This window comes from Perca fluviatilis, chromosome 15, assembly GCF_010015445.1.
Source record: "Perca fluviatilis chromosome 15, GENO_Pfluv_1.0, whole genome shotgun sequence".
Taxonomy (NCBI): Eukaryota; Metazoa; Chordata; class Actinopteri; order Perciformes; family Percidae; genus Perca; species Perca fluviatilis.
This window is the reverse complement of record NC_053126.1, coordinates 1761619-1787727: the sequence shown is the minus strand read 5'-3', so window position 1 is coordinate 1787727 and position 26109 is coordinate 1761619. Positions and strand designations below refer to the sequence as shown.

The window sequence follows — 26109 nt, the reverse complement described above, 5'->3', positions numbered from 1 at the left end:
TGGATTTTATAGTAGCCTACTCCTTAATAATCATATACAAATGATCAGTCTCAGCAAGCACTGTGTAGTGTGTTAACGTAACGCCACCGAAACGGCGACCCTCTGTAAACGTTATGAATTCAAACATGCCAGTTTGTAATATTCTGTATTATGCTCTTCTTGTCTTTACTGAAATCAAACTAATCAAACAGCAGAATGCGCTTACAACCCACGAGGGAGCGATTTGACTTTTGGCTAACGTAATGGACGCGCTGTTGTTGATGCTGACTCGCCTTTAGCATACATTACATTTATTACTAATGTAACTTTACATGAAACGTGTGTTTTAACTTCACCTGGGGAAACTGACTTCACTTTCAGAGGCTCGGGTGGGGCAGCTCGGTCGCTCCAGTCTTTGCCGGGATGCAGGGCCAGCACACCGCAGCAGACTCGCTGTGTGCAAGCCAGAATGTGCGAACGCTGCTCTGCACGTTTGATGCAGGGACGTAGCTGAGTATTTGAGGGGCAGGGGGCTAAGATTACATCTACAATTATTGTTTATTATGAATTAATATAAATTAATTGTTTGTTTCAATGTTTTAAGAAGCCTGTGCACATAGTGGCAGTTTGTTTTTACAAGCAAAGTTTTTTGAACACCAAAGTTAGGGGGGCAGCTGGGGGGGCAAGGCCCTACAGTGGGGGGTCAGCTGCCCCCCCCTTGCCCCCCTGTTGATCCGCCCCTGAAAGTCTTTTGCACCAGTTAAATTCAAAATGAGTGATAGGGCCTCCCCTTGATGGATTGTGTAATAGTGTCTGAAGGGTTCAATATGCAGCAACTTATTTGTTTGTACAATATCTGAAGGCAGAAGTGTTGGTAGGTGTTATGAATTTCTCCACTCAAAAGCCTGCCTTGATTAAAGGATGACAATGATGATGATGATGATGATGATGATGATGATGATGATGATGATGATGATGATGATAATGATAGAGGGGGTTTCCGACATTGTTAGACGATCCAACAAGCACTTCTTTTGAAGCATACTGACACGTTTATATGGATGATGTGTCATGCGACCTAGTGCGTTTCAAGCATACTGATGCATGTGGTCAGTTGACTCAGACTGTGTTGTCGTTGAATAAAGTGAGACGTGCAGGGCCGTCTTGATCTGGCATTGGAAGCCTGTGTTTCTTTATTTTATAGTCAAACCTGTCTTGGTAACCATGGAATGCCGTTTTATTCAGAATTAAATAAATAAATAATTAAATACATTTAATTATTTATGTATTTATTGCCTCATTTATTTATTTCACGATGTATTTCAAAGGCATATGTATTTATTTATTCATGTATTTATTAATTATTTTTTGTATTTATTCATTTATTTAATTCTGAATAAAACGGCATTCCATAGGTAGCTGGTGTATGAATGTTTAATTAAGAAAAGACATTAGTGAAGTGAGCCAGCAGGGGCGCTGTTGTCGCTTCTGCTCCCAGGAACCAAATAAGGAAATGATATATATAATAATATATAATAAATTCAATATGCCGCAGCGCCCAAAATTTCTCTGGCTGCGCTGCTCTCACTATGGAACCGGCAGGAATCAAACGCGTCTGGCCGTTTTACAGTTGTGCGGAGGCTCAGAGCTCTTGCAGTAGTCTACATAAGTGGCCTGATGTTTATGCTTGTGCGCTGGTGTGTGCGTCGAGCCACATGTGTGTGGGGGGAGTGTGTGGTAGAGGGAGAAGTGAGAGAGTGACGGCGATTATCTTTGGAGCAAGTACCGACTCTAGAGTCCTAGTGAGAGAAACAAAGTGTCTCCCCTGTTCTTTCTGACCACGGTGGGAGATCTGGAGCAGGAGAAGTTAACCCTCTCCTTGATTTCATGTTGTTTATGGAGAAATAGAACCAGGAAACGAGTCAGGGGAAATGCAACGCTACCAAGCCCATAGACCGTGACCAAGCCACGTAGCTTAGGCCTACATTTTTATCTAAATCGAGCCTGCCACTTATCAGCCAAACAAAAAAAAAGAAAGGGGCTACACAATAGCCAATCAGAAAATAGCACTATTTTATCTGGGTAAGATTTAATGCAACAACCAATGAAAAAAAAGCAAAGCATACAGACACTTCCCTAAATATTCGCTCATTCAGAGACCAGAGACCCAAACGGGGCTCTGTGTCTGTCAGAAGGTCTGAGATCAACCTATCAGCAGAGCTATCACGTAATACACAGCAGACTATGGTGCAGGTAGATTATTTTCTGAAATATATTGACTATTATAACTTTATTTTTCTCAAAGTATAACGACTCCTCCAAAACTCAGATAAAAGAGATATTTCGAATGTGCACAAAGTTTTGAACATGAGCAGAAATCTTGCTCAAACACATCTGAAATATTACAGTCCAGGGGTTTATTAATTCATTAAAATGAATTAATGTATCATTGACGTGAATAATTGTCATATGCACATTTAAGGAGGTTACTTCCTCAACAAACGATGCAAAAGGGAAGAGTAAATGATGCTAGGCTACATGTGTGCTGACTCAGATATAATTAGAAAATTCGATCTACAGGAGAATAAATAGATGAAAGCAATACAGAATGCCTGAGCCTAACTGCCATATATTCCATTATGTTTTTATATTTGGATTTTAATCTATGTTTACCTTTACATAAAGATTTCCAGCATAAATTGATTCAGAAAAAGGTATAAATAGGTGCATACAAATTCACCAGAATGCAGGAAATGAAGAGTTTAATGCTCAAAATTTTCTGGGGGAGGACCCCCCCATTATCATAAGTAACCATGCATAAATTGAATAAATACTTTGTATTTGGTTGAATTGTCAGTGCCATGTGTCAAATCTTGTGTAAATCTGAGCAATTATTAATAATAACAAAAACACTAATAATAAAAATATTAATGAAACACCCCTATTCCTGCGACTTGTCCAACCCGCCACCAATCTATGATCTTTTTTTTTTTGTGGGGAGGTGTCACTCTTGCCTGTCTTCAAAACTTGAGAGCCCTGTTGACCTCTTTCCTCCTGCAGAGATGGCAAAAGTACTCACTTCCCGTACTTAAGTAGAATTACAGACAGAAGTACTGATTTAACTTCTTTACTTAAGGAAAAGTAACAAAGTACAGGCTTTGAAATGTACTTAAAGTATAAAAGTAAAAGTAGCCTTGCGAATGACAACCACTTTTTATGCAAAGCTACCTGGACCACACACGTGATGAGATCTTCAGTGGACATAAAAACCAGGCTCTTTATATGCCATTGTCTACATTTTAAATGGATGTCTGCCAAACATCACATATATGATTATTGTGACAGAGACTGGAACTCCAGCTTAATAAGATTCTGACTGAGTAGCAAGATATGAATTAAATTGTGATTCTGTGAGAATTCACAGATCCAGTTTCTCTTTTTTAATCGTCCCCTTAACATTTAAAGGAATCTACATGTATGTGTGTGTGCTCAAATATAGAAAGAAAATAAAGGATACAATATGAATTACTAAACATAGATTAATTAAGAAGTTCCCCATACTTTTAGAGTTACACAGCACATTGGCCAGGAGTCATACTTGATGCCTCCTAGCCTATCTCAAACATCTCTCTCAGATAAGGCCAGATGGGATGATTGGGAATGTCTTGCTGCTTGTCTGGCTAATCTCTGGGATCTCTGTTTTCTTCATTTTCAATCATGTCGCCGTCCATACTACTAGTGCTAACGTTACCGCCATCAAGCTGCAATTATTTGCCGCAAATGAATGCAGCCGAATCTGTCGAGTCGTCTTGTAGTGCTGCGTTACATGCAACGTAGCCTACAGTATATTCCCATCCAATTAGATTGAATTCGGTATTGATCACTTGAAAAATAATAACGGTAACTCAAGCGAAATTATTTGAAACTTGTTAGTGAGGACTAGATTAGGACCGTATTTAAAGCTGATGCTGGTTTCAAACTTCGCCCCCCCCCCCCCCCCAGGTGTGTCTGTAAAACACGGACAGAGACAACTTCTCTCTTTTGATGCTTTACAAGCAACGTGAAACCTAGCTAACAGGTGAAGAACACAAACAACTAAATCACTAGCTAACCTACTTTAACTGTGCAGGAACTATAGACCAATACAACAACAGGCTTAAATGAACTGACAACATAAGTTATAAGACTTACAGTTCTCAAGGACGCACACACACCATCTAACTGAGTATCCTCCGGACAGCAGTCTCTCTTTATTTTTTCTCACTTTTTTCTGTGTGGCGCACGCGCCCGCTCGCGGTGTGAGGCGCGTGTCCGCGCTATTCTCCGACATTACGACCTCTTGTACAAAACTAAAGTAACGAGCCAATTTTTAAAATGTAAGGAGTAGAAAGTACCGATATTCATGTTAAAATGTAAGGAGTAAAAGTAAAAAGTCGCCACAAAAAAAATAGTAAAGTAAAGTAGAAATATCCGAAAAATCTACTTAAGTACAGTAACGAAGTATTTGTACTTCGTTACTTCCCATCTCTGTCCTCCTGTGTCTCCTTTCCTCACGACTCCTGGCTCCCTCGCTTAGCGCCACTCAGTTTTCCAAACAAATCAGGCTGTTGTCGCTCTGGCGTCATCTCGTGCTGCATTCACTGCAGTCGGACTTTGGAGATTCACGCTCGTAAATGGGCAAATTGGCCGTAACTTTTAATTCGATGCTGCCAACTGCCAACTGCCAAAAATTTGGCGTGATGTGATAGGTAAAATGATCTGTGCAGGTCTCGATGACCATTACTTCTAAATTAGTGAAGGCAAATGTTAAAGAAGACATTATGTTCATTTTCAGGTTCATACTTTGATTTGGGTTTCTACTTAAACATCTTTAGATGCTTCAATGTTTAAAAAGAAACTTGGTTTTACCTCATACGTTCTCTTCTGAAACACCTTTATTCTCCCTCCCTGGGAATATATAGGACTGAGTTAGGAACGAATCAGGAAACGTCCTGATAATTAGCGTAATGATTTGTTAATAAGTCCTATTTACCAAATAAATCAGAATTGAGAACTATACAAAGATGCGTTACTAGAGAACAGACTAGGAGATACTATATTAATGAATTATTGCATAATGATTTGTTCTTCTGAGACTCGACTTCCTGACATTTTTCTTCATTAGTAACTATGAAACAGCCATTAAGCAGCACAAAAGTAGTAATGACCCATTAATTACTCATTACTTAACCATGAGCTACTTTTTTGTGCACACCCATGTGATATTGTGCTGAGTAGTTAATAAGTAAGCTTTCTTACCTCACGACTACTACCATTACTTAACCTTTCTATGCCCCTCATGTAAAGGTAAAGGTATACTTTATTGTCACATACACATACATGTAGCGAAATTCATTCTCTGCATTTAACCCACCCCTCAAGGGAGTAAAGTGGTATATGGTCTCATGCCAAAGCAAGTCTATTCACTCAACAGCTGTTGATGGATTTTGATGTGGGTTTAAAATGTTTTAAAAAAAGAAGAAGAATCTTAATTCAGGCCTTTATTAAAGGTCCAATATGTAATATTTGTACTGTAATAAATCCAAAAATGACACCAGTGCCTCATCAGATATTTAGGAAACATGTTAAACTGAAATACTATCTTTTCTGACAACAATGCTAATGTCAGTATTTTTTCTTTTTGAAATTTACATTCCGTGACGGAATTTCTGTTTATGTTTTGATCTGTGTGTTGTTATCAACGGCCCAGTTTGACAGCCAGGCCGGGTTGCCAGATATACCTGGAAAAACATAAACCCAGCGCGCTACAGCTGTAACATTAGTACAGCCATGAAAGCAGCACACAAACGAACGGGATCAACGGAGATAGATTCTACCTGACGTAAAAAAAAGAAAACAGCATGTTTCTAACAATTGCGTGACCAGAGACGTTACAACCCCCTGGTAAATATTGGAGATGTATTTGAAAGATGGAGACAGCTTAGAGCCCAAAAGGACGCAGAGTTGGCTTATTTCCTCCTGAACCGGTAAGCATTAGCTTTAGGCTAATTTATCACAGCCACTAGGGACGGGCATTTTTTGTCATTTCAACATTTGTGTATTCACATTGAATTATATAGCTAGAGTACCCGAGTTGGTTACTCGCAAAAACAATTGAGACACAGCCAGTAAAGTGATCCCGACTGGTCCTGGCTAACGCCGCCATGCTAACCCTGTTAACTGCTAGCTAACGTTACCGGGGGACCAGGCAAGCAGCCCATGGCTGTTTACAACGTGTAGTTCAGCGGCCGGAGCGGACAATGGTGAGTTATTTTAAGCCACGAGAGGGGGGCTGTAAACCGGGAAGAGAGGACTGTGAGTTTGCAGTGTGTTTAGCGATTGTTGCCGTAATTCTAAGCCAATGAAGTGTGTTCCGTCGGTAAGCTAGTGGTATTTTTAGTGTTTCGTATTGTAATTCTAAGCCGAGGAAGTGTGCCTGTCTGGCGTTTGGAGAGGACGGTGATGTTGTTGTGTTTTTAGCGGTTCATACTGTAATTTTAAGCCAAAAAAGTGTGTCTGTCAGTTGGTTACAGAGCTCCGCGTGAGCTCGGGCTTTTATGACTGTCAATATAGCCAGCATCTACCGTTAGCTACTCCGCTGTGCTGTGGAGTAATGTCTGGCTATGTGAGAAAAGCGTCTAGCAACGTTGTTGTGAATGCTGCGGTCTCAGCCTGGCAACCTCCGTGGACTTCGAGTCTGAGCAGGAGGGGGCGGGGGAGACGACTCTCCAGTATTTTGAATTGGTAGTGCAATAACTATTTTAACCGCTAGCTGCCAGTATTACATACAATATTACATATTGCACCTTTAAATCAGCCACAACTAATACTGATACAAGTTTGATAAACAATCATATTTTACAGGTGCAGCAAGAACTGTAATTGTATATCTATCTTAGTTTTTTTAACACCATTATTTCTGCTTACAGTTCATTATTTTACAATCTAAAGAGGTTTTATCTCCAAGTGTTATAAAACTTTATTCCCAAATTCCAGGTTCAGTTTGACGCCTCAGACCTTTGAACCTAAAGATCTTTATTTATGTAAAACACAATTTGCTGTTGAACATCATGATTATGAAGTGAGAGATTATGTACAGTGTGAAAAAAACTGAAAAATCAAAGTCCATTCAAAATTCATTGTTGCCGGATATATTCAGTCGACTGTTATGAGGATAATTAATGCAGGTGTGACAAATTTGATTCACTTTTATATTTTTGTTACTGATGAAACTTAAAAAGTCATTATTTATATGTTATCTTGACAATAATCCATTGTGTGTTGTCAGACTCATTCAGTGACTTATCTTTAGAATAGTTTAAACAATCTATAAAATCATGGCAGCAACATAGTGCAGAGAGAGGGGAAGGTCCAGGGTCGAGATCAGCATCAAACATCCATCCTGCAGAAACTGAATACAGACCAGGATCTGGTAGTTGATCACTGACGTCCCTTATGTGAGAAGAGGAAGCATGTTTCTATTGAAGAACAGAATATCACAACGTTCAGCCTCTCTGACTTGAAATAAACCAAGAATTCAGTCACTGGAAGGTTTCTATGGTCTTATTCAATAAATGAAGTTCCTGCTCCCTTTCAGAAAGACTTTTCAACATCTAGACTTTGACCTCTTCCTCCTCTTCAGAAAAGGCATACGGTGTTTTGCGGCTTTGGGACAAAGCAGGAGAGGGGGTGTCGTTGCCCATCCTGGTTCCCTTTGTGAAGGAGCCTCCCCCATAATGACGAGACAGCACGTCAGCCGCCCTCTGGAACCGTTCTGCCTCCATCGCCGGCTCCGCTCTCTGAGGAGACCCAGTGCACACATCTGGAGTCCTCAGTGACCCCCTCTCCTCCTCTTGCTCTGCCCAGTCCACGCTACAAGAGCGCCCCCTGTTGTTCATGTTACTGCTGAATGACCTGCTACTCATGGAGGGGTTGGGTGAAGTCAACTCAGGGCTCTGCACAGGCGTCTCTGTTAGAGAGCTGTGGTCCTCTCCTTCCTCTTCCTCTCCTGCTGCCTGGCTGTGATTGGACGTCTGAAGGCAGCTGGGGTTGTCAATCAAGCTCAGCACCTCAGTCATAAGGGAAGGGCCGAGGTCTACAGTGAACGACATGAGGGAGTCTGAGCGAGTCAGCGTGAAGCCACCGCTGTCGAGTAGAGACCCTTTCTGCATGTCTCCATCATAAAACTGTCTGTCAATGTGAGTGGGGGGCAGAGTGACAAATCCAGACTGCAGACCTGCAAACAGACAGAAGAAGAAAACACTCTGAAGTCACTGAAATGATCTGAACTAATGACACGACATAATGAAAACATCTTAGAGACTTTTTTAACTTAGAACCAGAATAATCTCAATGTTACAAAGAATGTTTTTTGTAGTAGTTGGATTTGAGAGCGACGTTGTTGAATTTAACGTTATGTTTTTGCTACATTTTCAACTTTAAGTCACTTTGCAAAGTATAAACCTCAGAAAACACTTGGAGGGAAATCCAGTCCAAACAGAATTGACATTCTGCTATTATAGTGATTTAAAAAGTAAAATCCTTTTTTACAATCAACATCTCTGAGCTGGAAATCAGATAATGAAGACTGTATGGGCTCATCGAGTTTCTCTTTGAGATATTAGCTCAATTATTATTATTCACAATTATTTAATTTGGAGTAAATCTGAAAAGTCCCCATACTCCAATACACTTGTTACAATACTGTGTTCGTGTGACTGTTATTACTCCCATCATTCACTGTTCATAGAGCAGCTCCAGGATAGAAGACATCATCACTACAGTCGCTCTCTCTCGGTCACTTTAAAGGAATTAAAAAAATAAAATCAACCTTGTCCAGGACAGCATTATTGGAATCAAATATGTTGATAGAATTGACTTGACAGTCCTCAAAATGTAAATTGACAATCTTCAGTCATGTTTGGAGATGTATTTTTGTAGCTTTCAACTGCCAAAAATCCCACTCACATTCTAAAATACAATAATGTTGACAACATACTACTGATTCATATTAAAAAGAAACTGATCAAGAGGAAATAATGTGGGGCCTTTAACCCTGTGACGCCTGAATTTATTCACAATAATAATTAAGTTGAGATTGTTAATTTCTCTATAGCATATAGAATAGATATAAATTTAGGTATGATGCAAATTAGCGACAACAGGCATTCATGGTAAAATTCTTTACAAAACGGTAACATTAATAAAACACATTTTCCCATCTCAGATATGTAGATTTTATTCATGTCACGAAGTAATTGACAAATAAATGAATCTTGACAACAGCAAGAAAGAAACACTCTCCTACTCCCTAACATTGACAGTAGTCTTTTTAGGGTTAGGGTTAATTTCACTTCCGTGAACTGGATGTAGTTCCCACTCCGACCGATTTTCTGTCTCCTGGACTGACTTAAATCGACTTAAATGGACAGTTTACCCCAAAATAAAATAAAAATTGTTTTCCTCTAACTTGGCGGATATCTCCGACACTGGGCAACTTACTAAAAGGCCTCGAGCTGGAACGTGTTAATGAAGTTGTTCTTTATACTACAAGTGTTGCTGGAGTTTTCTCCTTTTTTCCTTTCTCCATGCACCTTGGAAGTGGGAGAAGTTGTGCCAGAAATCTTGACTCTGCGTCTACAGTCTGGTAAAGAGTGAATGATGTTCAGTTCAGAAATGTTTGAATGGTTAAATTGCGAAGAATAAGACCTGTATAGCACATTGTGAAAAATTCTAATTATTATAATATGCCCTAATGAATAGCCAGTTGGCCCAGTATACCTAGTTTAAAATACTCCTTTAAAATGTGTGACAAACTTATGTAAAGAAGTGAGAGCACATGAAAAGAGAAATGGAAACAATGACAAAGATGTAAAACCTACTGATGACAATTAGCTCCCATCATTCTTTGGTTCACTGACTCTATACCAGCTCCACATCACTCAGTTTGGGCAAATTCCTTAAAACCTGTGTCTAGGGAGTATCCTGCTGTGGCATGGGCCAACCCTGAAATCTGATTGGCCAGCCATTATCCTAGACTATGATATTTTGTTTTTGTATTGAAGAAGTTTTGAGCAAATACAACAATATAAAAAATTAAGATACTGTAATGTTAGTAATTAATTTAGATATGAGTGGTGGAGACAGAAATTGGTAAATAAATGGTAAAGAAATCAGTTCCTCATTGTTTGCATTAGACCACAGAACAGATGACTGAAAGAATGCCTTCTTAAATGATGCTTACAGAGGAATGTACACGTTGTGACAGTTAAATACCAACCTCTTCTAAATACCATCTCAGAGCAGGTGCAGACTACTTGTTTTCTTCTTTGCATGTTTTATTTCATTTCTACTTTTGCAGACAAATGCATCATATATACAGTATGTATCAGACTCTACAGTGTAAAGGTCAAATTGGTTTTCCTTCATTTTCTGAAGAGCACGAGTTACATAACTTTATTAATTTGTAATGAATCACATGTTGGTGGCAAAATCTCATATTTGTTTCTTACTGTAGTCCTAGTAACTTCTAATTGCTATTTTTGCAATTACAAGTTGTTGCATTTCTTTCCCAGTTTTATTTGTAGTTTAACAATGCTGGTGATTAGTCTGGAGAGTCAACCAGAGAAAGGAGAAGAGGAAGAACCTGGCTTCCTATCTCACACACCTGCCCACAGTATTTTGTCACATTTTCTATATTTGACCACTGATTATATTATATTATATTATAATACAGTCAAAGTGAATACCTCATATGAGCTAAGGTAGATCTAATGATACTATGAAAAAATACCTAATTGTAAAAAAAAAAGTCATTGGATCTCATGCAGTTTAAAAACCATCAGTAAGAAATCCAGTCTTTTTGTAAATATGTATAGTAAAGTATTTTCTTTTCATTATGACCCATTATGCACATTTATAACATACAATTTAAACTAAACAACACATTTTTTGCACTAAGACATGATTTATAATTCTGGATATTAGAAGAGTTTAGGTAGAGCAGAAATGTAATTAAACAAAATAACAAAACTCATATTAATGTGGATATAATAAAAGATTGGTTAAAATGAGATTAGTGTGAAATAGATGAACACTTCAAATACTTCAGAAAAATAAAGCATCATTTAACAATTATTGCTGATATATTCCTTTACATAAACATTCAAATTCAAAAGTAGAAAGTTCCAGCATACAAAATACAAAACAATATTAGTTTGCTGTGGTTTCAGATGAGATTTTTAGAAAACACATAACATACATTCCTTATTGTATAAACATTCCAGCATTTCTAAAAACACGTCTTTCCATATTGTTGAACTTCAGAACTTCAAATTTAATATTTTTTGATTTAACATAACAGTTTGATTAATATTCTCTCCCTCTCTAAAAACAATTAAAATATATATCTTAGAAATTGATACACAGAAGTGATAACATGTGTATGTTGTTACAGTATAACTTTCTAGTGAGTTCAACATAAAAATAAATCAAATGAAAATAGAATAGAATGTTTTTTTATATCCACTCAGTTCCCCACCCCTATTATTAAACATAAAACTACATCTAAAACAGTCAAAATATGTAACAAAAAATGAGTTCAAATAAAAAAAGTATTTTTACATAATATTTGACAATGTTTTCCTGAAATAAAGTTTCATGTAATTGAACTGTCACATCCAGTTTTTGTGCATCCTGTAAAATAATAACGCAATAGGAGTCACTTTCAATCAAACAGAGACCCATTTGGCCCATTTGTCTTTGTCTTGTCTAATTTCCCTGTTAACCTATTATTACTTAGAAACACATATCCTAAACTTACATATTGTTTTGTTCCTTTACTTAAATAAGCATTTATCTGTAAACGCTGATTTGTTATTCTTTGATTTGTAAAGAACTATCATGATTTTTAGTAGGGTCTTGGTTGTTTAAACTCACTCACAGGTTGAACATTTCATCCAGACTTTTAATAGCTTCTTCTTTAGAGTGTGTTTTCCACTCACTGGGAATTTCGCCACGGTCCTGGAATTGTTTCTTATAATATTGTTCCAGTTGCTTCTGAAATCGACACACAAACCATGTCCAATATTTCATCTTAGACTCATCAGGGGTGATTCTCCAGTTAGCATACCGTGGGCCAGCAGTTCGGTACTGTTTAAAGGGAATGAGCTCTTCTGGATCTTGATCAGGGTAAAAACTTCCATCACTCACAACATTTGTTGAGCAGAAATCAACACTCAGTATCTCTGTGTCTCTGTAGTGAAAACCATTGACTGCAGCAGATCGATGAAAGGGCACGCTGTGGTCATCAGGACTGTGATCTTCCAATGTGTTGCAAATGCCTTCTTAGCAAACTGGATAGAAAATCTGGTCTACTCATAATGGTCATTAATAACAGAAGAGTGTGAAACACCAATGACGTTATGAAGGCTCTGTTTATTACAGTAAAAGAAAATAACCCTTTTTTACTGACTGATATTTCTGTTAGTAATTATAGATATCAATATATTGTAGCAATAACAGGAGTCTAATTAAGCAAACAACAAAAACAAATCCCAATATAGTAGTAGTAGGAGTAATAAGTAGCAGTAAAAAGATCATTTAAAATTAGATGAAGTATAAAATAGTTGCATATTCCAAGTACTTAGGAAACATAAAGCATCGTTCATCAACATCTTGGAGAAAAACATACAAAGTAGTAAACAAATAACAAAATAAAAAACTTAATATGAAGATAAATGTTTGTATAAAAACTATTTCAGAAGTTGGACAAAACAAATTAAAGGATTTCATTCTCTTTTACACTATCCATCAACTTCTCACAGCTCTTTCCCTTTTATGTAGTCTCACTTCCAAGTTTCATGTATTTTTATAATCAATCAAACACTTCATCCATCAAAATAATCTCATAAGTCCACCTTATAACTCATTCTTTATATTAGTTATGTTACATTAATTCTTTTAAAACCCCTAAATTACAAAAAATAAAAATAAAGAGACATTTATAAACAATTAAATTAGTATCAATACACAACTTGTTGTGTATTATGATGCCTTTTAATGAGATCTCCTGTTTTGAATGAATTTAATTACACATCTTTCAACTTGTCTCAGCTCAACATCCTCCACCTTTCTTCACTCTTTAAAGCTATAGCATGTAGTTTGTGTCCCCCCCATAAGTAATGACAAAACTGTCAGCGCGTCCACATGATAAAAACCTTCTGTGATCTTTTTGGCAATGGCTTGAATGTAACGGACGTTCATTAATATCAAAAAGTGACGTGCTAAAGCTTTAAACAACTGTCTTTGGATGACTCAAAATATCTCAGAAATAATTATATAGACTGATCTCGTGTCGGTTTAATGAGATGTTCACATAAAAGTAAAAAAGTAAAAACAAAAGTAAAATCTTCGCTTACATCCCTGTTTATAGAGGAATGAAAAATACATTAATTATATGTAATATGACAACTTAGAAACTCGATTCCTTCTTTGAATAACTTTTTCTTTAAATATTCACGTACACATTGCATTTTTATCATCTTGTAAAATAAAGAAAAACATTTCAATAAAAAAAAAACTTAAATCAAACGCTGTTTTCTTTGCTTCAGGACATTTTCAGGACTCTTTTCTACTAAAGTTATACTGCACCTCACTCGACTTAATTTGTTTTTTAATTACATAAATTATAGACGGTGACTGTTTCATTCATTTTGGAATCACTTTATCTTTATTATTGCTATTGTTGAACTTCAATCAAATAAATAATTTATATTTCTTTTAAACCGCTAAAGGCACTTAGGGCTTTCTGTTACTTTGAGTAGGGTCCTGGTTGTTTCTGGCTCACTCACAGATCATACATGTCATCCAGACTTTTAATAGCTTCTTGTTTACTGTAGTTTCTCCACTCACTGGGAATATCTCCTCTTCCCTGGAATTTTAATTCATAGTAGTCTTCCAGTTGTTTTTGAAATCGACAGACAAACCATTTCCAGTATGTCAGCTTAGACTCATCAGCAGTAATCTGCCATGAAGAATACTTCTCCCCAGCACTTTGATACTCTTTATAAGGAATACTCTCATCTGAGTCATGTTGGGGGCAGAAACGTCCATCACTTGCAACTGATGTTGTGCAGAAATTAGTGACCAGTTCCACCGTCCCTCTAGTGTGCCATCCTTTAATCCCAGAGGGCCGATGGAAAGGGACATTGTGTTTGTCAGGACTGTGATCTTTCAATGTGTTGGTACAAACAGCTGCACAGAATGGACACGTTACCCAGCAACAGTTACACAGCTGATCGATGAGGATTTGATCAGGCTTCATCCTGAATTCCTTCATCTTATCCAGTGAGAGGCTGCTCACTTCCTCTATGACAGATACAAGGCCTTTCTCTGTCTCTTCTTTTAGAAAGTCAAAATCGTTTATGTCACTTAAGTGTTGACAACTGATGGTGTCAAATGTTAGCTCCTTTTTTAGTAAACTTGAAAATTCCTTCACCCACATGTCTGGGTCTCCACTTTGTTTTTTGACTTTCTCTGTAGCATCAAATAAAGCTTGACTCACAAGGGTTTTAATGTCTTCAACATTTTTCTTGAGTATATTCCGTGCTTTATCTTTATTGTCTCTGAAGATGTATTTCTGTACTTCCTCTTTTATAAAAGCCTCTACTTGGTTCCTTGGGTGTCGGATGTAGGTGATAAAACCATCAAAGTCTTCTTTCTCAGCCAGTGACTTTAACACATGTTTCTCCAGGTTCAGCCTGTTCCCACTGAATGCTGGGAAAGTGCACCTCATCTCTCCAGCGAGATCAATGGCAGTCTTGTTACAGACAGCCTCAACAGTGGAAACCTTCAGTTTTTCACACATCAGTTCTCCAAGCACAACAGCAGATGAGTTTCCTTTGCAGAAGCTTCTGAAAATGTTGTAATATTGCATTTTCTTGCTTTCTACGTAACTGAGTGCATCATTGTTTCCTTTGAATTTCTTGTGGGACTCTGAAAGCAAACTCTCTGCTCTGTGAAACACATACAGTATGAGATCAACTGTAAACTCCTTCTTTAGAGCATATTTCCTCTTTGATTCAAATTCTGTCACTTTTTCTTTTACATTGTTGGCCACTTCTCTCAAGTAAGTTAGACTGTAGCCTATTGCAGCTACAGGCTTCTTCTTAATTATGTCTATGGTCTGTTGTTCAACATCGCCAATGAGGATTCTGATCAGCTGCTGTTCTTCATATGAGAGAAATCTCCCTGATGTATGTTTTTCAACTTGTGGTGTTGACACAATTCCAATAATTTTTTTAAGAGACACCCAGACAGTTGACACTAACCCTTGCCCTTTTTTGTTCTTGTTTTTCCTTTCATCTCCTTGTGATTGGTGGCTTGTATCACAGAGGTCTCTGTGCTTTGTGATGGTTACATAATGATCATAATCACCAACCTCTGATATTTTTTTGTATTTGCCACTGCTTTTGGATTCATCTATTAGACACCATTCAAAACCAAGCTCCTCAAGAATAGTTGACTGATCTTCTTCATAGTTGATGTCCTCAATGGGTTTTGTATCTGCAGTTAGTTCACTGACCAAGTCACTCCAGACAGAGTTGAAGTGCTTCTTGAGTTCCTCTTCATCTTTTGCCTTGTCCTTTAACTGTTGAGCGAGCTCTTTGCTCTTTTGTAGCAGCTTGTTCTCAAACTCTGTCTTCTTCTCATCCAACTTTTTACAAGCATTCTTCTGCTGGAGGACTTCATCCAGTTTTCTTTTAACTCCTCTCACTTGTTCATCATGAAACTCCTTGATTTTGTTTTCAAATTGTCCTCGCCACTGAACCAACATTTCTTTGTCTTTGTCATCATCAAAGTATGTTGTCATTGCTTTTTTGATTTCTCCGTAGGTTTTGTTCATTTCTTTATGAAGATATTTGAGCTCGACCTTGTCAAGGTTTCCATTTTTAATCGTGGTATGAAGCGCGTTCTCAATGGTCAACATGTTGCTCCTCAGGGCCCAGGTCCAGTTCCCATACTGGACCTCAAGTTTTCTGTACACTGCAATTTCAAGTGTGTTTTTGAAACTGAAAACAAAGTTTTCGTTCATCAGGGCGTTCCACAGGTCATGAATTTTGCTTTTAAATTGTGAGAGAGTAATCCCAGCAGACTGTGAAGCTTTAGAGAGGATGAAGTTCTTCAGCTCTTGGATGCTCTCACTGTAACCTGGATTTGGAGGAGCCATAGGTGGACTTCCCTCCCATAGTTGGGCAAAGTATTTCACATCTTTCTGCACATCAAAAGCAATGACGTCACTGAAACACTCAGCATCAGAGACCTCTTCTTTGGCTGCTAGTTTGGCCATCTGGTCCAGCTTTTCTTGCAGCCGTCTCTTTCCATCCAAGTTTTTCTCTGCCGCTGCAATATCTGTAACATTCTGGTGAACAAACACACAACTTGGAGAAAGTTTAACTTTCTTCATCCTCATGAACGCCTGAACAACAATCTGCAGAACATCTTGCATCTCAGCTGGATTCTCTCCAAAGATGTTGATCAGTGTCATGTTTCCCAGACCAACAACAAATGTTGCCAGTTCATTGTCGTGGTGAAGAGTGGCGTTACCTTCCAACTCAAGAGCACGCAGTCCTTCAGTGTCCACCACCAGAACATAGTCAAACTGAAAGTCTTCCTTGATCTCCTCTGACACTTTGACCAGCTGCATGAAGGCACCCTTGGTGCACCTGCCAGCACTCACTGCAAACTGTAACCCAAACATGGCATTCAGCATTGTTGATTTTCCACTGCTTTGTACGCCTAAAACAGACAAAACAAAAACTCTCTTGTCGCCCAGTTTCTTTATGACTTCATCTAAAAGACTACAGATCCAAGTCAAAGGCACATGACCTGCATCACCATCCATCAGCTCCATTGGGTGTCCTGATATCATCAGCTCTGCAGCCAGCTCAGGGTATTTAGACCAGTCAGTCTGTCCCCTCTTTGTTCGTTCCTGCAGAGATGCATGTGCTTCATAGATCTGTCCCATTTCTCTAAAGATGTGCTCCAAGCCAAAAGTTGCTGACTGTAGTTTTGTTGATATTTGATCAAGCTCAGTTTGCGTATTTCTCAACAGATAAGATTTGTCATGCTTCTTCTTCAAATCCAAGACCTCAGACCACGTTTTATCATAGCTTTGGAGAATTGAAGTAAGATCATCTGTGGAGAGGGCATCTATTAAGATCTGAGTCCACTTCAGGAAATACTGCTTGTCTGTTGATGGCAAAGATGAGAGGCCTTTAATGAACAACTTCATCGGTTTACTACCAGAAGCAGTGCATTGCTCTTGTCGTATTAGCATCAGTTCCTGTTGCTTTTGACATTTCTCCTTCTCAATGTGTCCTTTGAGATGATACAGTGCTTTGTTTATTCTGCTCCACTTATGCCACAGTTGGCCTTGACAAGGGAGAAATGTATCTTTGATCTTTGAAACTCCCATCCCCTGAAACAACTTCACAATTTTCACTGCATCAGATTTCCCTTTTTGGCAGACTTTGTCATCTTCATCCACTCTGATTCCAGAGACCTCAGTCATGGTTTCAAGCTGGAAGGATGCATGGGGTCCAGACAAGATTCTTCCAATGACTTTTTTCAGCTCTTCAGAAACATCTGACTTGCTTCTCTCCTTTAGTCCAATTGTGTAGTTTCCACCTTTCATCTGAGTCGCAATACAATTATTATCAGCAATAAGAATAATGAGAGGCGTCGGAGACTTGAGAAGGGCTGAGATGATTGCAGAACTTTTGTCACCTTTTTCCAGAGTTGGTACAAGAACGACATTGACTGAAGATTTTTCCATCAGTATGTCCCGCTGTTTTTCAATTGACAGAGCATCACCATGAAGATTACAGAAGGCAATGCAGTCAGTGAAGGCATCATTGGGTTTTCCAGCAGGGCAGTACCAGGCAATCTCTGCCACACCATCCATCAGATGACGAGACTTGGTGCTACCTGGACAGTTTCTGTGGAAGAAGGTGTTGTGACGGTCGTTGATCAAAGTGTTCATCAGCTGAGATTTAGACAGAGATAGTGAACCCAGGCGGAGAAATGACACCATGGGTGTCTCAGCTTTGCAGATGGGAAAACTCTTCATGGTGACAATGTTTGAATTATCTTTGATTTCAATTATCTTCCATGTTTTTCTTATTTGTCTGAATGTCCACAGAGGACAGTCAATATCCATTGTGACTGGGTCAGGAACAAGCAACGGTAAGGCGTACTGACATTGTGATAGCTTTGTAATCATGTTCTGCTTAAAAAAGCTGTCTGAGCAGTGAAATACTGCCATTTGGACATCCATTGGATTTATATAAGTCTGTTTTGATTGGTCAGATTCTACACTGCTGCTTAAAAAAGCAACTAAATCTTCAACAGTGTCAGACACTGGATCAGGTTTTAAATGGCTCACCTCAGGACTGTCTTGTCTTACAGGAATATATCTGGCTCTGTAGTCTAACATCATTAACCTCTGAAGAAAAGTATGACCTAGATCTTTCTCAGATGTGTAATAGTCCTGTTTTACAGGTGGACATATTTTAAGAAAATCTGCTGGCGTCAACTTCTGTTGTTTGTCTTGAAGGTGAAGTCTGCTGAGCATTTAGTAATTAAAAAATTTTTAATTAATTTATATTAAAAAAAAAAAAAAAAAAAAATAAAAAAAAAAAAAAAAAAAAAAAAAAAAAAAAAAAAAAACTTTATTTCTTTCTTTTTTTTTTTTTTTAATTTTTTTTTTTTTTTTTAAAAAAAAAAAAAAAAAAAACAAAAAACAAAAAATTTTTTCCTTGTTTCCACTTGTATCTTTATCTGAGCTACCTGCAGCAAAATTATGGATTATAAAAGGGTAAGAATAATGTGTTATAGTAATTATAGTAATAATATAGAAATGTGTTCATGTAACTAGCTCTATTCTTGAGTTGTTCATGTTATTGTACAATTAAAGTATAAAATGTTACCTTTATCAGTTGTTTCAGATTGTACAGGCTTGATTTCAAATTCTCCTCCTACTGTTGAGCTGTCTTCATTCTTTGATTGTTCACCATCACCAGATTCATCCCCTGGATCACGCTAAGTGAACAAATCATTTCATTTAACATTAGTTAACCCGGTTAGAACCAGTGAGATTATACCAATTCAGAGAACAACAAACAAAAAAAAAAGTGAGTGTTTTTTACTGTACTATGGACCTTCAATTTTGTCCTGAGTAAAGTTATTATTATTATTATTATTAACATTTATTATTATTATTATTATTATTATTATTATTATTAACTATTACTATACTTACTGTACATCCAACCAGATAGTTCATGAAGTCAAACTCTGTTCACGTCTAAACTAAAAAGACAAATAGCTCCAATCTTCAGCTAAAATTGAACTGAAAAATGCATAGCACTGAAAAAGAAACATGGCTGTATGACTACTGAGGACCAAACAATCTCACCTTTACAACTGATTTAGCTGCACTCTCCTCCAGCTCGTCTCCTGCAGGATAATGTAAGAACAAGCAGACACCAGGATCAAACATGAAATACATTTGAAATTATTTTTTTGATCAGTTAGATTAATAAGATTTATCTCCAAAAAGTATGTGTATATTCAACGAGTTCACTGATCAACAAGATTTATCTCCTTTGCACAAAAAGAAATATACTATTTTTTCAGTAAAATATTACCTTTCTCATTGTTAGAGGATAGTACAGGCTTTTTTCAGATTTTCCTCCTACTGTTGAGCTGTCTTCATTCTCTGAGTGTTCAACATCACCAGATTCATCCCCTGGATCACACTAAGTGAACAAATAATTTCATTTATCATTAGTTAACCCGGTTAGAACCAGTGAGATTATAACAATTCAGAGAACAACAAAAAAATAAAAAGCGAGTGTTTTTTACTGTACTATGGACCTTCAATTTTCTCAGGAGCAAGCAAAGGTAAGATATACTGACATTGTGATAGCTTTGTAATCACGTTCTGCTTAAAAAAGCGGTCTGAGCAGTGAAATACTGCCATTTGAACATCCATTGGATGCACATGAGTCTGTTTTGATCGATCACAGTCTACAGTGGTGCTTAAAAGAACATCTAAATCTAAGTAATTTTTGTCTGTCTCAGACACTGGATAAGGTTTTGAATGACTCACCTCAGGACTGTATTGTCTTACAAGAATATATCTGGCTCTGTAGTCTAACATCATTTACCTCTGAAGAAAAGTATGAGCTAGATCAGACCTGGGCATTATACGACCCCCGGGCCACATCCGGCCCTTTGGGCGGCCTTAACCGGCCCGCATGAGGTCAATGGGAAGTTAGCAATCAAACGTAAATAAGTGTCATCATGCATGGAATACAACTGCATTGCATTTATTTTGAAGGCAACTTCTTTTTTGTTGTTGCTTTTTTTTTTTTGCTTCTTCTGTGGTTAGTTCACCTGGTTAGAGCATCTGAGATTAATAATGTCTTCATAAGTAAGTGAGCCAAGAAAACAGCAAAAAGATAAATGTACAAAACTCAAATCAATATCACACAGTGATGCACCAATTCAGTAAAAGACTACAAAATAAAAGTAAAGTAAATTATATTTAGTTTTTGTTCTTTGTCTGTGAAGAAGTGTTTATTCAGGTGTGAGACTTCAAATCTGATCTGACTAACCTCAGAAAATAGTTAGTTTTAGAAAACAGATGCTGCTCTATAATGATGATCACTAATGAAGGTGAAACAATCTCATCTTTACCTTGATTTCAGCTGAATTCTCCTCCAACTCCTCTACTGCAGAGTCACATGAGAGAAACAGATTGCACAATATCAAAATAAAAAAAAACATTAGATTAGCTAATCATCCTATGTTCATTATATTTAATAAAGTTCAGTGTTGGATTAAAAAAACAATTCTGGAGGTAATGTTACCAGGGTTGGAAGGGATTCAATATCACCACAATATAACATTTAGGCCAGAATGAAACATTGAAGTTTTATAGTTTTCTCAGTTGCTTTGGCACAAACTTAAAATAGAAAACACTGTGTGCAAATCTCAAAGCAATAGGTGGTTTTAACAAAACAGCAAATAAAATGCTTGTTGCTCTCGAACAAAAGTCAAATGTTTAAGTACAATTGTATCCTCAAATGATCCAGTGATGCTCTGCGTTAGCCTCTGGGATCAATGTGGACTAAAGGGTTTTTCTAATGATCTGTATAACTTTCAGATGTAAAACTAGATGAACAACACAGTGAAAATACTCCCTTTCAAGTAAAGGTCCTTCATTTAAAATCATTTTTGAGTAAAAGTATATCAGTATTATCAGTTAAAATGTACTTTAAGTATCTAAAGTAGCCTTCTTGTCCTACAGAAAAATGACCCCTGTGACTGATATAGTATTATAAATGACACTATTAGATTGTTAATACTGATACATCAATATAGAAGAGGCATTTTCTTGTTGAAGCTGGTTGAGCTGGAGCTAGTTTTCATGACTTTATACACAGTTAGAATCCAGTGGTTTCCAACCTAAAGGTTAACCTCCTCTAAAGGATCAACAAATAAAGCATAAAATACATCATTTGGTCAGTTAACTATTCCAGGTTTAGCATATTTAGTTGAGAATCATTTGCAATAATGATTTGTGTATTGAAAAAGTTAATTGTTCAGCAAGATGCATCTCCTCTTCATCAATTAGAGATAGTGTGGTTATTTTTTACTTTAGTTTTGCAGATTTTGCAGAAATGCAATGCAACAATAAAAGACAATAAGGTCATTCTCACGTTCTTTGGTTGCTGTAGAAACAGTCTGAGAGGTTGGACTTGTGTCCTTCACTGCCTCACTCTCCTCCATCGACCCCTCAGTCATCTTACTGCTGCTTTCATTGCTGACATCTTTAACTTCATCAGCCTCTCCTGTTGAATGGTCAAAGCCAACAAATAGATTAAATGAATTACTTCGGTCCCTGTTTAATTGACACTGTTGGAATTAAAATAAATAACTGTTAAAATCGATGTTACTGTAGAATGACATCTTTGATTAAAATATTACCTTTCTCATTGTTTGCAGACTCTCCTCCTGTGTTGTCATCATTCTTCTCTGAGTGTTCACCTTCACCAGGTTCATTCACTGGATCACTCTAAGAAAACAGATCATTTCATTTAACCTTTAGTTCACCTGTTAGAGCATCTGGGATTAAGAATGTCTTCATTAGTAAGTGAGACAAGAAAACAGCAACAAGATGAATGTACAACACTCAAATCAATATCACACAGTGATGCACCAATTCAGTAAATGACTACAAAAATAAAAACAAGGTCAAATTATTTCAATCTTTTTCTGTGAAGAAGTGTTTATTCAGGTGTGAGACTTCAAATCTGATCTGACTAACCTCAGAAAATAGAGTTAGTTTTAGAAAACAGATGCTGCTCTATAATGATGATCACTAATGAAGGTGAAACAATCTCATCTTTACCTTGATTTCAGCTGAATTCTCCTCCAACTCCTCTACTGCAGAGTTACATGAGAAAAACAGATTGCACAACATCAAAATAAAAATAAAAAAAACATTGGATTAGCTAAACATCCTATATTCATTATATTTAATAAATTTCAGTGTTGGATTAAAAAAACAATTCTGAAGGCAATTTTACCAGGGTTGGAAGGGACACAATATCACCACAATATATAACATTTAGGCCAAAATGAAACATTGAAGTTTTATAGTTCTTCTCAGTTGCTTTTGCACAAATATTAAAAATAAATCGTGATTTCTTAAAACACTGTGTGCACTCAAAGCAATCAGTGTTTTTCATACAACAGTAAATGTATTTCTTGTTGCTCTCCAAACAAAGTCAAATGTTTAAATACAATTGTATCCTCAAATGATCCAGTGATGCTCTGCGTTAGCCTCTGGGATCAATGTGGACTAAAGGGGTTTTTCATGATCTGTATAACTCTCAAGACGTGTTTAACAGTTCCTTATTTTGTAAATCCTTATATGTAAAATGTTCATCTTCAAATCTTGATGAAACTTGTTGTGAAATTTGGTTTGGAGATGCAACTTCTCAGCCATAAAAAAATGTACACAGCTGGGGGAGATACTGAGCTTTAGCTACCACAGTTGCATGGACTAGGCAGACATCATAGAGGGACAATAGCCTGCTCACACAGAAGGGACTATGTACAAATATAATGTACGTGATATAATTGGTCAGACTTAGAGGTGGACACAAATAAACAGACAAAGTGAGGACAGATACATTATAATGGCAGAGACATGTAGGTGAGGGCTGTAACATGCAAGATGATGTCAGTGTGTATTGTAAAGGTAAATATTTGATGGTGTGACCAGATGGATAGTAGTGTTTGGATAGTCGGTATTTGATTATTCTGTACTCTGTTTTGTTTCATATTACTTTCAAGTGATGAAAGAAAATGCTTCATTTCAAGAAAAGATTCTCATTCAAAATCATTTTTAATAAAAGTAGCCTACTTGTCCTGCCCTACAAATGCCCCTGTGACTGATATAGTATTATAAATGACACTATAAGATTGTTAATACTGATATATCAATATAGAATAGAATATAGAATACTAATAGTATTGAAAAAGTTAATTGTTCAGCAAGATGCATCTCCTCTTCATCAATTAGAGATAGTGTGTTTATTTTTTACTTTAGAGTTACAGATTTTGGCCGCGCCCGCAATGCAACAATAAAAGACAATAAGGTCATTCTCCCGTTCTTTGGTTGCTGTAGAAACAGTCGGAGAGGTTGGACTTGTGTCCTTCACTGCGTCACTCTCCTCCATCGACCCCTCAGTCATCTTACTGCTTGCTTTCATTGCGACATCTTTAACTTCATCAGCCTCTCCTGTTGAATGGTCAAAGCCAACAAATAGATTAAATGAATTACTTCGGTCCCTGTTTAATTGACACTGTTGGAATTAAAATAAATAACTGTTAAAATCGATGTTACTGTAGAATGACATCTTTGATTAAAATATTACCTTTCTCATTGTTTGCAGACTCTCCTCCTGTGTTGTCATCATTCTTCTCTGAGTGTTCACCTTCACCAGGTTCATTCACTGGATCACTCTAAGAAAACAGATCATTTCATTTAACCTTTAGTTCACCTGGTTAGAGCATCTGAGATTAAGAATATCTTCATTAGTAAGTGAGACAAGAAAACAGCAACAAGATGAATGTACAACACTCAAATCAATATCACACAGTGATGCACCAATTCAGTAAATGACTACAAAAAATAAAAACAAGGTCAAATTATTTCAATCTTTTTCTGTGAAGAAGTGTTTATTCAGGTGTGAGACTTCAAATCTGATCTGACTAACCTCAGAAAATAGAGTTAGTTTTAGAAAACAGATGCTGCTCTATAATGATGATCACTAATGAAGGTGAAACAATCTCATCTTTACCTTGATTTCAGCTGAATTCTCCTCCAACTCCTCTACTGCAGAGTTACATGAGAAAAACAGATTGCACAACATCAAAATAAAAATAAAAAAAACATTGGATTAGCTAAACATCCTATATTCATTATATTTAATAAATTTCAGTGTTGGATTAAAAAAACAATTCTGAAGGCAATTTTACCAGGGTTGGAAGGGACACAATATCACCACAATATATAACATTTAGGCCAAAATGAAACATTGAAGTTTTATAGTTCTTCTCAGTTGCTTTTGCACAAATATTAAAAATAAATCGTGATTTCTTAAAACACTGTGTGCACTCAAAGCAATCAGTGTTTTTCATACTACAGTAAATGTATTTCTTGTTGCTCTCCAAACAAAGTCAAATGTTTAAATACAATTGTATCCTCAAATGATCCAGTGATGCTCTGCGTTAGCCTCTGGGATCAATGTGGAGCAAAAGGGGTTTTTCATGATCTGTATAACTCTCAAGACGTGTTTAACAGTTCCTTATTTTGTAAATCCTTATATGTAAAATGTTCATCTTCAAATCTTGATGAAACTTGTTGTGAAATTTGGTTTGGAGATGCAACTTCTCAGCCATAAAAAATGTACACAGCTGGGGAGATACTGAGCTTTAGCTACCACAGTTGCATGGACTAGGCAGACATCATAGAGGGACAATAGCCTGCTCATACAGAAGGGACTATGTACAAATATAATGTACGTGATATAATTGGTCAGACTTAGAGGTGGACACAAATAAACAGACAAAGTGAGGACAGATACATTATAATGGCAGAGACATGTAGGTGAGGGCTGTAACATGCAAGATGATGTCAGTGTGTATTGTAAAGGTAAATATTTGATGGTGTGACCAGATGGACAGTAGTGTTTGGATAGTCGGTATTTGATTATTCTGTACTCTGTTTTTGGTTTCATATTACTTTCAAGTGATGAAAGAAAATGCTTCATTTCAAGAAAAGATTCTCATTCAAAATCCATTTTAATAAAAGTAGCCTAAGTCTTGTCCCGTCCTACAAATGCCCCTGTGACTGATATAGTATTATAAATGACACTATAAGATTGTTAATACTGATATATCAATATAGAATAGAATATAGAATACTAATAGTATTGAAAAAGTTAATTGTTCAGCAAGATGCATCTCCTCTTCATCAATTAGAGATAGTGTGTTTATTTTTTACTTTAGAGTTACAGATTTTGCAGAAACGCAATGCAACAATAAAAGACAATAAGGTCATTCTCACGTTCTTTGGTTGCTGTAGAAACAGTCTGAGAGGTTGGACTTGTGTCCTTCACTGCGTCACTCTCCTCCATCGACCCCTCAGTCATCTTACTGCTGCTTTCATTGCTGACATCTTTAACTTCATCAGCCTCTCCTGTTGAATGGTCAAAGCCAACAAATAGATTAAATGAATTACTTCGGTCCCTGTTTAATTGACACTGTTGGAATTAAAATAAATAACTGTTAAAATCGATGTTACTGTAGAATGACATCTTTGATTAAAATATTACCTTTCTCATTGTTTGCAGACTCTCCTCCTGTGTTGTCATCATTCTTCTCTGAGTGTTCACCTTCACCAGGTTCATTCACTGGATCACTCTAAGAAAACAGATCATTTCATTTAAC

At 36.9% G+C, this 26109-nt stretch overlaps 1 protein-coding gene and 1 pseudogene across 3 annotated transcripts; both read right to left on the bottom strand.

Moving 5' to 3' along the window:
* The window catches only part of LOC120573863, a 53882-nt pseudogene extending 30030 nt beyond the window's left edge, over positions 1-23852 (bottom strand).
* LOC120573865 (interferon-induced very large GTPase 1-like) lies at positions 11157-20087 on the bottom strand. 3 transcript variants are annotated; one of them, XM_039823746.1, is made up of 2 exons: positions 14248-18652; positions 11157-12338 (listed from the first exon to the last, which is right to left on the bottom strand). In XM_039823746.1, exons 1-2 carry the CDS (start codon positions 18650-18652, stop codon positions 11956-11958), a joined length of 4788 nt encoding a protein of 1595 aa, XP_039679680.1. In that variant the 3' UTR covers positions 11157-11955. The 3 variants fall into 3 exon arrangements, with proteins under 3 accessions (XP_039679680.1, XP_039679679.1, XP_039679681.1); XM_039823745.1 differs by having other exon boundaries at positions 11159-12346; positions 14256-18652; XM_039823747.1 differs by lacking the exon at positions 11157-12338 and adding an exon at positions 20063-20087 and having other exon boundaries at positions 12434-18343.
* Positions 23853-26109: the final 2257 nt, after the last annotated feature.

Coding starts and splice junctions, on each gene's coding strand:
- LOC120573865 (XM_039823746.1), bottom strand. CDS start 18,652: ATGCTCAGCAGACTTCACCTTCAAGACAAACAACAGAAGTTGACGCCA. Junction 12,339..14,247: donor TTGTACCAACACATTGAAAG/ATCACAGTCCTG, acceptor ACACATTGGAAG/ATCACAGTCCTGATGACCAC.